The following is a 13,288-nucleotide window of genomic DNA, read 5'->3' on the forward strand; positions in this document are numbered from 1 at the left end:
GAGACGAGTGCAAGAGATTAGCAAACACCATATACACCTACATGGTCTTCTGGAGGGGTGACCTGTGCAGGCCCTTGGAAGTGCAAAGAACAAGAACACAGCATGGCGGGGGCCATAGGTCCTGGGAACTCTTTCTTACTCCTGGAACACTCATTTCCTTTCTGCCCAGGACTGTTAAGTGTGTCTGATGGAGAGGAGAGTCCACCAGCAAGACCCACACACCTGAATCTGAAAATTTATATTGATGCTTATATGATAAGCCAACAATGTTGAAGTGGTAAATGATGCTAGCTGCTCACCACATGCTGGAGCATGTTGCTACAACCCAACATATACACACAGCAGTAGTTCACAAGTCCTCTGTTAGCCTAGAGATACTCATCAGTAGTATTTGTTCATATATTTGTAAAAGCAGACCAAGCTTCTAGAAGGTAGAACCAGCACATTATCTCCCAACTTAGTACCCAACAGAGCCCTGTGAACAAAGCAAAGAATCAAAATGTAAGCTTTGCCAACTCACTGGTTATGCCACATCTAGATTTAACTGGCTAAATTCTAAAAGAAATGCATAAGGTCAGTCCAAAGGCATCAGGTACAAAGTGGAAGAAGCTTCCTGGGCCATTTGTAAAGTGTGAGGAGCAGAACAGACAAGCAGGCCCAGGGCCTAGGTCCAGTTTTACAGTCAGCATCATGTGGCACGCCTCTTACTTGTAGCCTTTCTTTTTTTCTTTTTTCTTTTTTTTGACTGACCCATATGCATGTGTTTAGCTAGTTGTTCTGGGTACCTGTCCCTCTCCAACAGCAGCACAGTGCAACACCAACATACTTTGCAAATTTCACAGTGGTTGCGTTTCGAGGCACGAACCCAGTGTGGAACTGGATCTGGAACATTTTCATGGACGCCATCTACAAGAAGACCAGCAAGAGACCCATTGAGAGTGCATACTAATCCTGGATCAGAGTTCTTTCCCAAGAATATAAGCTGCTAGATAGGGTCCAACTCATCTGTTCTTCTCACACACAGTAGGTACAGGACAGGTAGGGTAACACTATCTGGAAGCTCGTCCTCCCTGCCAAATGCTTGGTGAGAGTGGAGAAGATACCTGCATAGATGGCAGAGCAGCTTGGGCTGAGGCATTAGAAGTACCTAGACTAAACACAACAGCTCTTCATGGAGACTATAGCTTATGCTCATAAGGGAAATTCTGGACCTTTCAATCCTCTCTGACACTGAGAACACTGAGGACTGGCCCAAACATGTATAATTACAGAACAATAGTTACAGCTCACTGGGTAGTAAGGTCAATTCAGAGGCCAAATCACACAGTAAGCAGCTCCAGCAACACTCACCTTGGCCTGCAGCCTCCCTCCTAAAGTGGACCGGGCATGGTAAATGATGATGAGCACATCCCCTTGAACTGTTATGCCCAGGGGGATGATAGCCTTGCCATCTTCAATTTTAAATTCCCTGGAACACATTGAAAAGTTGGCTCATGTAAGTTAAATATAAACTAAGAGTTCTAAGATGCTACAAAACACTTGAATCCACATCTTCTCTAGCTGTTTGTATACCCAGTTATTCTAAGAAGCCACTCTTTTTTTTTGAGACAGGGTTTGATGTAGACCTAGCTGTCCTGAAACTTGCTCTGTAGAACAGATTGGCCTTGAACTCAGAGATCTATACCTGTCTCTGCCTCCTAAGTGCATACACTCCCTTTTTTCACCCTCAACCCAACATGTAATCATTTGTACCCAGCATGGGTCAATCAGAACACAGGCAGCTTCTGCTTCAGAGGTTTCCAAGAGGACTCAAAACAACAAGAGGCAAGACATCCTAAATATGTACTTACTTCATCCTGTCATATTCCTGGGATGTGGTGGTTACACGCTCCTCCCCAACATAGACCTCACAGAATGGTCGACAGCCGTTCCTCTGCTTGCTGAACAGTGGCACAGGGGTCATGACGACAGATTTCACCAGCATTGGCTTGCTATGAGGCGTGATGGGCTCCTCTGCCACCATATCACATACATATTCAATGTACCTACGGTAGACGTGCACTTGTCACCCAAGTATTGATGTGTCCTCTGGGGACAGATGCATCAGACTTTCCCTCTCAAATGTAAGTATTTAATGTCATAAATCTCCCTTAGAAGGTTTGTTTTAGTTCTGCAAAGAAACTGATACTAGGGGGCACAGCTAGCAGAGGTGGGCTGTGCTCTGTCCCCCGAGTTCCATCACCGGGCCCATGGCTCCTTCCTGCCTGTCTTCCTGAGGAGTCCTGGCCACACCAGGAACATCTAGCCAACAGGAGGGACAACCAGACGGCTAAAGGCCAGCATAAGAACACAATGTGCTTATAAGGGCAATGTGATACCAAAGCTGGGCTTTGATATCCTAACACAGCTGAAGTGTAAGACAATGATCTGAAATATAACCTTATAGAGATGACAGACGCCTTTAAAGAGGAAATGAATGCGTCCCCTAAATATAAGAAAATACAATCAAAAGGGTGGAGGAAATGAATAAAACTGCACAAGAACTGAAAATGGAAATAGAACAAGCATCACAACAGAATACAAGATATGGAAGAGAAAATCTTAGTGGGAGAAGATATGACAGAAGAAATCAATACATTGATAAAAGAAAATGTTAAATCTGAGAAGTTCCTGACACAAAACATCCAAAAAATCTGGGACACTATGAGAAGACCAAACCTAAGAACAACAGGAACAGAAGAAGAAGATTTCTAGCTCAAAGGCACAGAAAATATTTTCAACAAAATCATAGAGGAAAATTTCCCCAACCTAAAGAGATGGCCATAAACATACAAGAAGCTTACAAAACACCAAACAGATTGGATCAGAAAACAAATACCTGTCCAGCACATAATAATCAAAACACTAAATGTACAGAGCAAAGAATATTAAAACCTGCAAAGGAAAATGACCAAGTAACATATAAAGGCAGACCTATCAGAATTACATCTGACTTCTCAACAGAGACTCTAAAAGCCAGAAGGGCCTGGGCAGATGTCTTCCAGACTTTAAGAGACCACAGATGTCAGCCCAGACTACTATACCCAGCAAAACAAGATATTCCATGACAAAGCAAATTTAAACAATATTTATGCATACATCCAGTCCTATAGAAGATACTAGAAGGAAAACTCCAACCCAAGGAGGTTAATTACTTCCAAGAAAACACAGGAAATAAATAACCCGGCACCAACAAAGCCAAAAGAGAAGCCCCCCCCCAACATAAAAATAATAGGAATTAACAATTGTTGGTCACTAATATCTCTCAAGATCAATGGACTCAATTCCCCAATAAAAAGACACAGGCTAATAGAATGGATGCGAAAATAGGATCCAAACTTCTGCTGCAAACAAAAAATACACCTTAGCAATAAAGATAGACATTACCATAGAGTAAAGGGCTGGAAAAAGGTTTTCCAAGCAAACAAACCCAAGAAGCAAGACAGAGTAGCCATTCTAATATCTAATAAATTAGACTTTCACCAAAATTAATTCAAATAAATGGGGAAGAACACTTCATACTCACCAAAGAAAAAAATCCATGAAGGTAACATCTCAATTCTGAACATCTATGCCCCAAATACAAGGTCAACCTCATTCATAAAAGCATTACTAATGTTGAAATCATACATCACACATCAAACCCCATTAATAGTGGGAGACTTCAACACCCCACTCTCACCAGATAGAAACTAAACAGAGAAATAATGGAACAGAGCTTATTAATCAAATGGACCAAACAGATATCTAAAGAACATTCCATCTAAACATAGAAAGAATATACCTTCTTTTCAGCACCTCACAGAATATTCTCCAAAATTGACCATATAGTCACAAAGCAATCCTCAACAGATACAAGAAAGCTGAAATAACCCCTTGTATCTTATCACCATGGAATAAAGCTAGACCTCAACAACAGCTGAAGCATCAGAAAGTCTACAAACTCATGGAAACTCAACAACTCTACTCGGTGACTCAGCACCCTCAGTCATCAGGGAAATGAAAATCCAAACAACTATGAGATTCCACCTCACACCTGTCAGAATGGCCAAGATCAGTAACTCAAATGACAGCACATGCTGATAGGATGTAGAGCAAGCACCTCTACTGCTGGTGGGAGTGAAAACTTGTACAACCACTCTGGAAATCAATTTGGTAGTTTCCAAGCCAGGTGGTGGAGGTGCTTGCCTTTAATCCTGGCACCCAGGAGGCAGAGGCAGGTGGATTTCTGAGTCGAGGCCAGCCTGGTCTATAGAGCGAGATCCAGGATAGCCACAGCTACACACAGAAACCTTGTCTTGAAAAACAAACAAACAAAAAAACAACTCAAAACCAACATGACAGTTTCTCAGAAAATTGGGAATAGTCCTATCTCAAAGCCCAGCTACACCACTCCTGGGCATATACCCAAAAGATGCTCCACCATACCACAGTGACATTTGCTCAACTATGTTCATAGCAGCTTTATTCATAATAGCCAGCTGGAAACAGTATAGATGTCCCTCAACTGAAGAATAGATAAAGAAAATGTGGTACATTTACATAATGGAATACTACTCAGGTATTATTTATTATGAATACAATGTTTTGTGTGCATGTACAGAAGAGGGCACAAGATAACATTATAGACAGTTGTGAGCTATCATGTGGTTGCTGGGAATTGAACTCAGGATCTCTGGAAGAGCAGCCAATGTTCTTAAACTCTGAGCCACCTCTCCAGCCCCCTAATCGGTGTACTTAAAACAATCTTCAGGCCTTACATAATAGAGCATGCCTTTAACTCTAGCCCTGAGGCAGAGGTGGAGGAGGAGGCAGATGCTGTGGAGGTTTTGGTTTATGATATGTAAACATGTTTTTGTTACAATCCCAAATGGGATTTCAGTTTGTCCACACCTGTTAATTGTCTTGTGGAGCGTGGTCTTTGCCACCTGGAATTAGTTGAATTCTGAGAATTTTGAGGGGTATAAATATGATAGCCCAGAAGAAAAAAGCAGCAGTGGTTTGGAGGAGATGGAGAAGGACTACTTGCTGGTTTGCTGGCTTGCTGGTTACTTGGACTTCTGGATTTCCTGATGATGGATATTGGTATTGCTCCCAAAAGAATCCTACGACTCTACTCAGGAGGAAGAAATAAAGAGGACTACTTCCCCTTCTTACAACCTTCTTTTTCACCTGGAGTTAGGGGGTTAGAAAGGAGGTATAAGTTTTAAGGAACTCCCTACAGGCAGGGGCAGAGGCAGAAGTATCTCTAAGAGTCTGACGACAGCCTGGTCTATTTAGCAAATTCCAGGCCAGCCAAGGTTACTTAGAGAGACTATGTCTCAAAAAAAGGAGGAAGGGGAAAAAAAAGGAGTGCATGAGATCTCTGTGAATTCAAGGCCAACTTAGTCTATATGTGGTTCCAGGACAAGCCAAAGCTAGGTAGAGAGATCCTGCCCCCCAAACAAACAAATAAATAAAAAAGGGAGGAAGGAAATTCTTTACTGATGATAAGGTTTTCTGACAGTCTTATTCATGGTTTCCTTTCTTGCAAGTGGCTTTCTTCTCTCTGGCTCAGAGTCTCTGTGTTCAGAATATTCAGGACGAAGTAAGATGAGATGCAAAGACGTATTTCATATCTATATCTATATCTCTATCCACCTGTATCTCTTTCTATCTCTACATCCTTTCCCTTTCTCTCTCTCTCTTTCTCTCCTTCCTTCCTTCCTTCCTTCCTTCCTTCCTTCCTTCCTTCCTTCCTTCCTTCCTTCCTTCCTTCCTTCCTTCCTTTCTTTCTTTCTTTCTTTCTTTCTTTCTTTCTTTCTTTCTTTCTTTCTTTCTTTCTTTCTTCTTGTGTCTTCAGAGACTCCTGGGCCTTTGGCTGTAGCTGCTGTGAATCCTGAAGATGCTCATGTATTCGGTGTTTCATTCTACACTTTCCCTTCCTGAGATTTGCTTGGCTATTTGCAACAAAATTTTGAGTTTCTGGTCTTTTGTTAGTTTTCAGATAAGCAACACCTGGTAATTTGTCTTTCAGATCACTGGTTTACTCCTCTGCTGGGCAGAGTCTGCCCAAGTCTGAGATTCTTACACTACTACTAATGAAAATAACCCCGACCCCAATACAACACACACACACCCATCTCAATCTCGTCTGCTTTCCTTGCTAGGGTCTTTGGTAGACTCATCAGCTATTTTAAATTTCCTTTTGAATTCCAATATGCTCTTTGGTTCTATTTATTTCTCTCAAGAGAAAACAGGCCAGACACTTAATATGCTTTCCTCTCCTTGCTTTCTGGATACTGTGGAGAACAGACATTAAGGTATAGACACTCTGTTACAACACCCCAAGGCTTTACCCATGCCCACCACAGTATTCTGGGTCTTCTCATGTGGTATCCAGCCAAATCTGTCCTGACAGCAAGTGCTCTTTAGATATAGGACAAGTTGATGGCATGAGGGCCCCAGTTTACAAGAGTTTTGAAAAGGGCATAGGTGTGAAGTTGTCTCACTAAGCGTTAGGACAGGTGTGGCACTATGTCATTGTGCCTCTAAGGGGGCCCCAGGGTTCCCAGTAGAATCCCCAAAGACTCTGTCCTGTTTTATGCTCCACCCACTTTCAGCAGCTCTGCTGCCCACATCTCCTGCCTAGCAGCCTCAGCATGTGGGAAAAGAAAGCACAAATGGCAAAGAGCTCAACATGGTGAAACCCTTCCAGCTACTACTAGCAGAGGCTAAAATGGGGACACAGATGTATAGCTATTCTCCTCACATGGCCTGAGAAGCACACTGCTGTCATGATGCTCTGCCTATCAGGCAGTGAGCAACTAAGGTGGGTCCCATTCCCAGGTTAACTGTGCATGGCAGGCACAGTTTCCCTGCCACTGCCAAAATACAGGAACCCTTACTGCCCGGACCTGCGCTTCATTACAGCATCCCAGTTGGGTTTCTGTTTCATGCTGCACCCACCCACTTTCTCAGAAAGAAGGCTGGTCTATGTCCTTCCAAACACACATTAAGACAGAGGGCATTTATGATAGGCAGTGTCTCCAGACCTGGACTTCAAAACGAAACTCTTACTTTTGGGGAGTGGTGAGTACTAAACATGAGTGGACACAGCTAGCAAGTGCAGTAGTCCCATAGAGAATGAACAAGGGGGCAGAGCTAGGCAGAGCTTGATAATTTGCTTCTTAACCAGACACAACAGCTTATGTCTATAATTTCAGCACTAGGGAAGCTCAGACAGAGAATTGGCATAAGTTTGAATTGGCATAAGTTTAAGACCAGTCTGGCCTACATAGTGAGTTCTAGGCCAGGCTCAGCTTCAGAGTGGGTCTCTATGTTGGGGGGGGGGGGGGAAGGAACTGATTCCTTTACACTGCAAGTGAATGACCTACTTTATGGCAATAGGAATGCCTGAGCGAGTCTTATATGCATTTTTTTGTGACCTCAGAGGAAGCAGGGTTAACACTTCACATTTGAAGGTGTGAAGGTTCACAATACATTCCCAAATAACCCCCAAGTCCTCACAAGGCTGGGTCCCACAGAACACATGGCCACACCAAGTTCATACATTTACTAGAAGATCTGTTACCCAGGCACTCAACAGGAGGCTGCCAGCACAAGGGCGAAGTCATCACAGCTTCAGAGTTCTAGGTGAATGTCAACTATGGCCTATACTTGCTGGGTACCAGCGGACACAAGTTTGGGACTGAGGTAGAAATCACAGTGATACTATCTTGGCCTCTGACAAACCAGAGTACCTGCCTGCAGGTCCACCACAGTGAAGGCTCTTCAGGAACAAAAGAGCTATAGGCATCACTGTCCCCGGCAAGGATCACCTGGTACCTTTTGTGGGATGGCCAAATGCCTGGTGGGCAGCGCTTCATGCTGAACATGTACACTGCAGCCTCTGCAGTGCTGAAGAGACGGCAGAAACACAGGAATGCACAGACTGCCACAGCAGATGCAGCTCTCCCATCCTAGAATGAAGAGATTTCCTTTGCACATAGGCCCATGCACCAAAAGGATCAGGGCTCACAACAGTTCCAATAAACCTCCTAACTGTCTATGTGGCTAAGGGGAGGACCTAATGCTGGGCTTACTTAGGATACATTTAGGAACATATATAAATACGCTTTGTGCAGTAAGAATTCAGAATCCAGAATAAAGTAAGAGTCAATAGCAAAAGTATACAGGCTGGCCTTACCATGTTTAATCCTTTCCTGAGACTGGATATCATTGTCTTTTTCTTCACTTGTGTTACTGGGAACTGAACCTAAGCATTCATTTATTTATCTGTCTGTCTGTCTATAGGCAGTATTCTGGGAACTGAACCTAAGCACCCTTTTATCTATCTATCTATCTATCTATCTATCTATCTATCTATCTATCTATCTATCTATCTGTAGGCAGCGTTCTGCCTCACCATTGGAAGAGGGCAAATCTCCTTATAGCTGATTGTGAGCCACCATGTGGTTGCTGGGAATTGAACTCGAGACCTCTGAAGAGCAGCCAGTGCTCTTAACCGCCGAGTCATCTCTCCAGCCTCTAAGCACTCTTATATGCTGAGTAAGTGCTTATTCCCAATACTCATTTCACTGATTTTAAGTCAGGGTCTTATTAAGTTGTTTAGGCTGGCCTTTACCTTGTGATCCTTCTGCCTCAGCTTCCCAAGTAGCTGAGATTACAGGTCAGCATTACCAAGTTCATTTTACCACTGTTCTTGTCGCAATATTTATTAACAGTTGTGCCAGATATGGTAGCACATGCCTTTAACTCCATCACTTGGAAAGCAGAGGCAGGTGAATCTCGTGTTAGAGCTGGTTTACATAGTGAGTTTCAGAACAGGCAGGAGTATACAGAGAGACCTTGTCCCAAAAAAACCAAAACACAATTGCAAGCGCAGCAGGACTGAGCACCGAGTGTGCTTCCAAATGGTTGTCACACCCCATACAAGGTGTCCAAATCTTTCTCCCTCATTCTGTGGTTAGCAAAAAATTGAGGCAAAAACTCACTTTCAAGGTGCACAGCCCTCTCCCAGATGCTCGATGTGTTGCTTGGAGCACCAAAAAGAGCCCTTAGGTGTGCTTCTTGTTCCATAGAGGTAGGAACCACCAGGGAGTCTCTGTCCATCAAGCCCAAAGCTCCAAGCATAGAGGTCTTCCTCTGGTCACTGTTCCCCATAGTACCCGGGACCAGACAACCTATGCAGTCAACACAACTCACCATGCAGTGTACAACACAGACGTTCCTGTGGTCTTCCCGGAGCCAGGCATGCATGTTCCTGCATAGAGTGTACAAACTGTGGAGATGTGGTGCTCGCCTTGCTGCCCAGCCACACTCAGAGACCTGTGGGGAGAAAGTCCATTCAGCTAAATTTCCACACCAGCCCCAGTGAACCTGGCTGGCATAGCCACAGGGTTAATTTGTCTCTGTCTACACTCTCCTTTTCTTAAAACAATTTTCTTTCAACATTTGTGTGTATGCCTGGGTACAAGCATATATCCAAGCGCCACAGAGCATATGTACATGGAGGTCAGAGGGCAACTAATAAGAGTTGATTTTTCTCCTTCCACTATGTGGGTCCGAGAGACTGAACTCAGTTGTCAGGCTTGACAACAGGCACTTTTATCTGCTGACCCATCTCACTAGCTCCCCAGAATTGTCCTTTTTGAGCGGTTCCACAAATGTGGTGGCCTGGCTCTCTGAGAGTCTTCCTCAGCTGGGGTTCTCATATAATATCCCTCTTGGCTATGACTGTCTTGTGTCCTAACACTGATTCACTGATGCTGCAAAAAGATCTACCTTTTCCTGTGCATTGGGTCAGTTTACATATGTGAAAAATCCTGTGTCCAATGTTAGCAAGTGGATTATATGACTGAATAGTCCTGGAGGCCAGGAACAGTAAAGATGAGGAAGACACCCTAGTGTGTGTCTGTGTGCGTGTGTGTTTGTCTCTGTGTGTGTGTGTGTGTGTGTGTGTGTGTGTTGGTTTCCTTCAAACTCTGTTTGGCCTATCTCCAGCTCTGACCATACTCTAGCTCTAGCCTCTCTGGCAGCTGCTACGGTCAGCTCCCTGCAGCTGACTGGCCTTCTCCACATCAGGCTAGTGCAGATTCATCACGTAAAACTGCACTTAAGTGGGAAAATGCCTCAAATCATAAAAGAATAGTTCAAGGTCACTTACCCGGTTGTGGAACTTAGAAGCCCGGTATATCCTTGGAGACAGGTTGTAGACAGCATAGTGCCCTAGATGCTTGGCATCCAGAAACAATCGCACATCCTCTATGTTGTTTTTGATTGCTGACTCCACACCTTCTGCTGGGAATGACATCACTGAAACAAAGTAGGCCCAAGTTAGCTGCTAGGGGATTACTGTCTTGGGCTATACTCACTCACCTCCCAGCCAGGTAACTGGCCAAACAAACTCAGGCTGTTCTCATCCTCTTAAAAGTTTCCCAGCCTGTGTAATGGGATGTGGGCTAACTACAACATGGGAAACCTCACGAAGTCAACCACAGATGTCTGGGAGAGCTTTCCAGGTAACCTGATACACATCATGTTCTATTAAGAACACAATCAGCTTTTCTGATTGTATTTTGCCAATGTTGTCTACTTTAAATGTGCACGGTCCTACCATTACTCCCTCTCTACCCTCAGAGTCCAATCATGCCAAAAGCTGGGCTGACACTGGCTCTTTTTTTATTTTATTTTTATTTTTTATTGGCCAGGAAATATGATCGACAGTAAGCCACCTACCCATCACCCACATACTGTGGTGCTCCAGGCCACACCTCAGATGGATCCATGGCTCCCAAAGAGGCTAAAGAGGCACCATGGCTACCTCCACGGGTCCCTTATCTAAGTCTCCTATTGATGTGTATCATCCAACTAGACATACCTGCAATTCTGGAGGTGATGTAAGATATGTCCAGATCACCCTTTGCATAGCTGGAAGGAAAAGAACACTCAATTAGTACAGAAAACACTTGGCAGCTATAAGAACTTTAAGTGGAGCCTGAGTCCTAGAACACTGAGGTAACCCTGCTTCAGGCTGTATCCTGAGTAATGTGCGTGCAAAACGTCTCTATATAACTCTGCTGTATAAGCTGACAAAAGATGAGAAGGGCATAAAACACCTGAAAGTGGGAGAGTAGCCCAAGGAAGAGCTTTAGCAATCTTCTGCTTACTGAAGTGTTCTCAACGGCCAAAACATTGAGAACTGATCCTGACAGACAAAAACAAAGGCAAGGGTGCCTTTCGAAGACATCATTCATTGATCCCACTGCCCCAGGGGGTTGGATGGGAACAGTGGTTGGTAACATGAGAGAGCACATCCTGTGCCCTATAAAGGCCTGCATGGAGACAGCAGACAGGGCTGGAGGGAAAAAAAGATACCCCAAATGGCCAAGATACATTACTGCTCATGGCCACCAAAAAACTGTTAGAAACCAATTCCCTAAATTGGTCCACAAAACTGACAAAAATACAGATCAAACCTAACCACAAGAACTCAACAAACTTATTCTATAATTCCTCTCAAAAAAATAAAAAATAAAAAAAAAATAAAACTTTTGCCAGAACAGCCAAGTTACCTTGGAAAGGAGGAGAAAGGGAGGTAAACGTTGCAGAATTACTTTGAGTACCACACTATAGCTGGACAGTGAAGTCTGACAGGAAAGTGAGAGACAGAGCTGAGGTATGCACACTTTGTATCAGCAGAATCAACATAGGGTCAACACAGAAAGCCAGGTGGAAAAAAGAACAGATATACACTATGAACTCACTGATATAAAATCTGATTATGGCAATCTTAACATTTAAAAATGTCATTTGAACCTATTTAAGACAGGTCAACTTACGGTATTAAGGGCTCCCTGAGACAACAAACAGTATGCACTAAAGTAAAGCTTTATCCGGTGCTTAAATTTCTGTGGGGAAAGGCCCTTAAACAGATGGGCCACAGATCAGCACTAACTAGTTCCAATCTGTTTCTTCACAAAAACAATTAATAACCCAATAGTAACCAAGATAACAGGCATCAAAGGTAAATGTTTTTAATCCCAGCACCCCGGAGGCAGACACAGGCAGATTTCTGATCTCTGTGAATTCAAGGTCAGCCTGGTCTACACAGTGAGTTTCAAACCAATCAAGGCTACAAAGGTAAACAGAGTGAAGGGTACAAATATGCAGCAGATGATGACACAAAAAATATCCTAGCTGTCCCTTCAGGTTGTCCCAGCATCAGGTCAGGTACAGGAAAGCACATACAAGACACTTAACACAGTGGGTACTGGGTATCATTTAGGGCTCCACACACGCTATTCCCTAACCTCTAGCCTGTTTAGGGAAAGTCCAGGGACGCTGACAGTTCAGCTCTGGGCAGAGGTTCGAGGATATACACATTAGATTTGACCCAACACAGACAAGAGTGGTCCAGACCTTGGCTTCTAAGACATCAAGCAGCCTCAGGTAACCAAGAGAGCCTGAAGAGGTCACCTTTGCCACCTGTCACTACACCTGAACATTTTCACTGATATAATAATAATAATAATAATAATAATAATAATAATAATAATAATAATAATAAAATGAAAGTATTTACTGCTACTTGTAAATCAATTTAATAAACACAGGAGTTTGTGTAACTATTATCAGCTATGTCTACTTTGTAACCCATCCTGTTATATGTAGCCAAAGAAAATTGTGAGCAAAATTATAAACTTACTTAAAACATCATGAGTTGTTGTTTTAAAATTTATTATAGAACCACAGTTGCAAGAAAGAGGGCCATGCCACTTGAATGCAGCATGAAGGTTAGCAGCATGGCAAATGAGCAGTCACATGGTGGGGAGCAGAGCTTTACGGAAAGTGAAGAAGCCCAAAGGACTTAAGAAAGCTCTGGAAAACATCTGGCGCAGGAAAGGAAAAGTTATGCCTGAGTCTAGACTCAGAAAGGCAGGCAGAGCCAAGTGAACCAAGTGGTGATACTGGAGTGACTGCTTCATTCGACTTCTTGCAATGTGGACTAAACAACTATTGGGTTCTTGGCCTTTCTGTCACAAGACAGTTTTCATTGGCATATCCAGATTACAGCCTATAAATCAATCTAATAAACCCCACATATAAATATGCAATCTGTATTCTACCAGTTCTTTCAAAGAAGCCTAATGAAGTCAGAGTTCATGGCACAGTGTCAAAAGTGTGGGCATGCCTAGCGGTGTAAGCACACCTTCCTGGCAAAAGGCACATGCTCACACATGCTCAC

The 13,288-nt window shown here is 43.4% G+C and overlaps 1 protein-coding gene across 3 annotated transcripts in view; it reads right to left on the minus strand.

Moving 5' to 3' along the window:
- The window catches only part of Gak (cyclin G associated kinase), a 59,124-nt gene that overhangs the window by 22,082 nt on the left and 23,754 nt on the right, over positions 1-13,288 (minus strand). For all 3 annotated transcript variants that reach the window (XM_055611640.1, XM_055611641.1, XM_055611639.1), the window contains exons 12-18: positions 10,922-10,971; positions 10,208-10,356; positions 9,247-9,369; positions 7,867-8,000; positions 1,851-2,045; positions 1,351-1,468; positions 827-906 (exon numbers count right to left, since the gene is read on the minus strand). In XM_055611640.1, coding sequence (XP_055467615.1) covers positions 827-906; positions 1,351-1,468; positions 1,851-2,045; positions 7,867-8,000; positions 9,247-9,369; positions 10,208-10,356; positions 10,922-10,971 — 849 coding nt within the window. The remainder of the gene's footprint in view (positions 1-826; positions 907-1,350; positions 1,469-1,850; positions 2,046-7,866; positions 8,001-9,246; positions 9,370-10,207; positions 10,357-10,921; positions 10,972-13,288) is intronic.

Source organism: Psammomys obesus, unplaced genomic scaffold (genome assembly GCF_907164565.1).
Source record: "Psammomys obesus unplaced genomic scaffold, mPsaObe1.curated_primary_1811, whole genome shotgun sequence".
Lineage (NCBI taxonomy): Eukaryota > Metazoa > Chordata > Mammalia > Rodentia > Muridae > Psammomys > Psammomys obesus.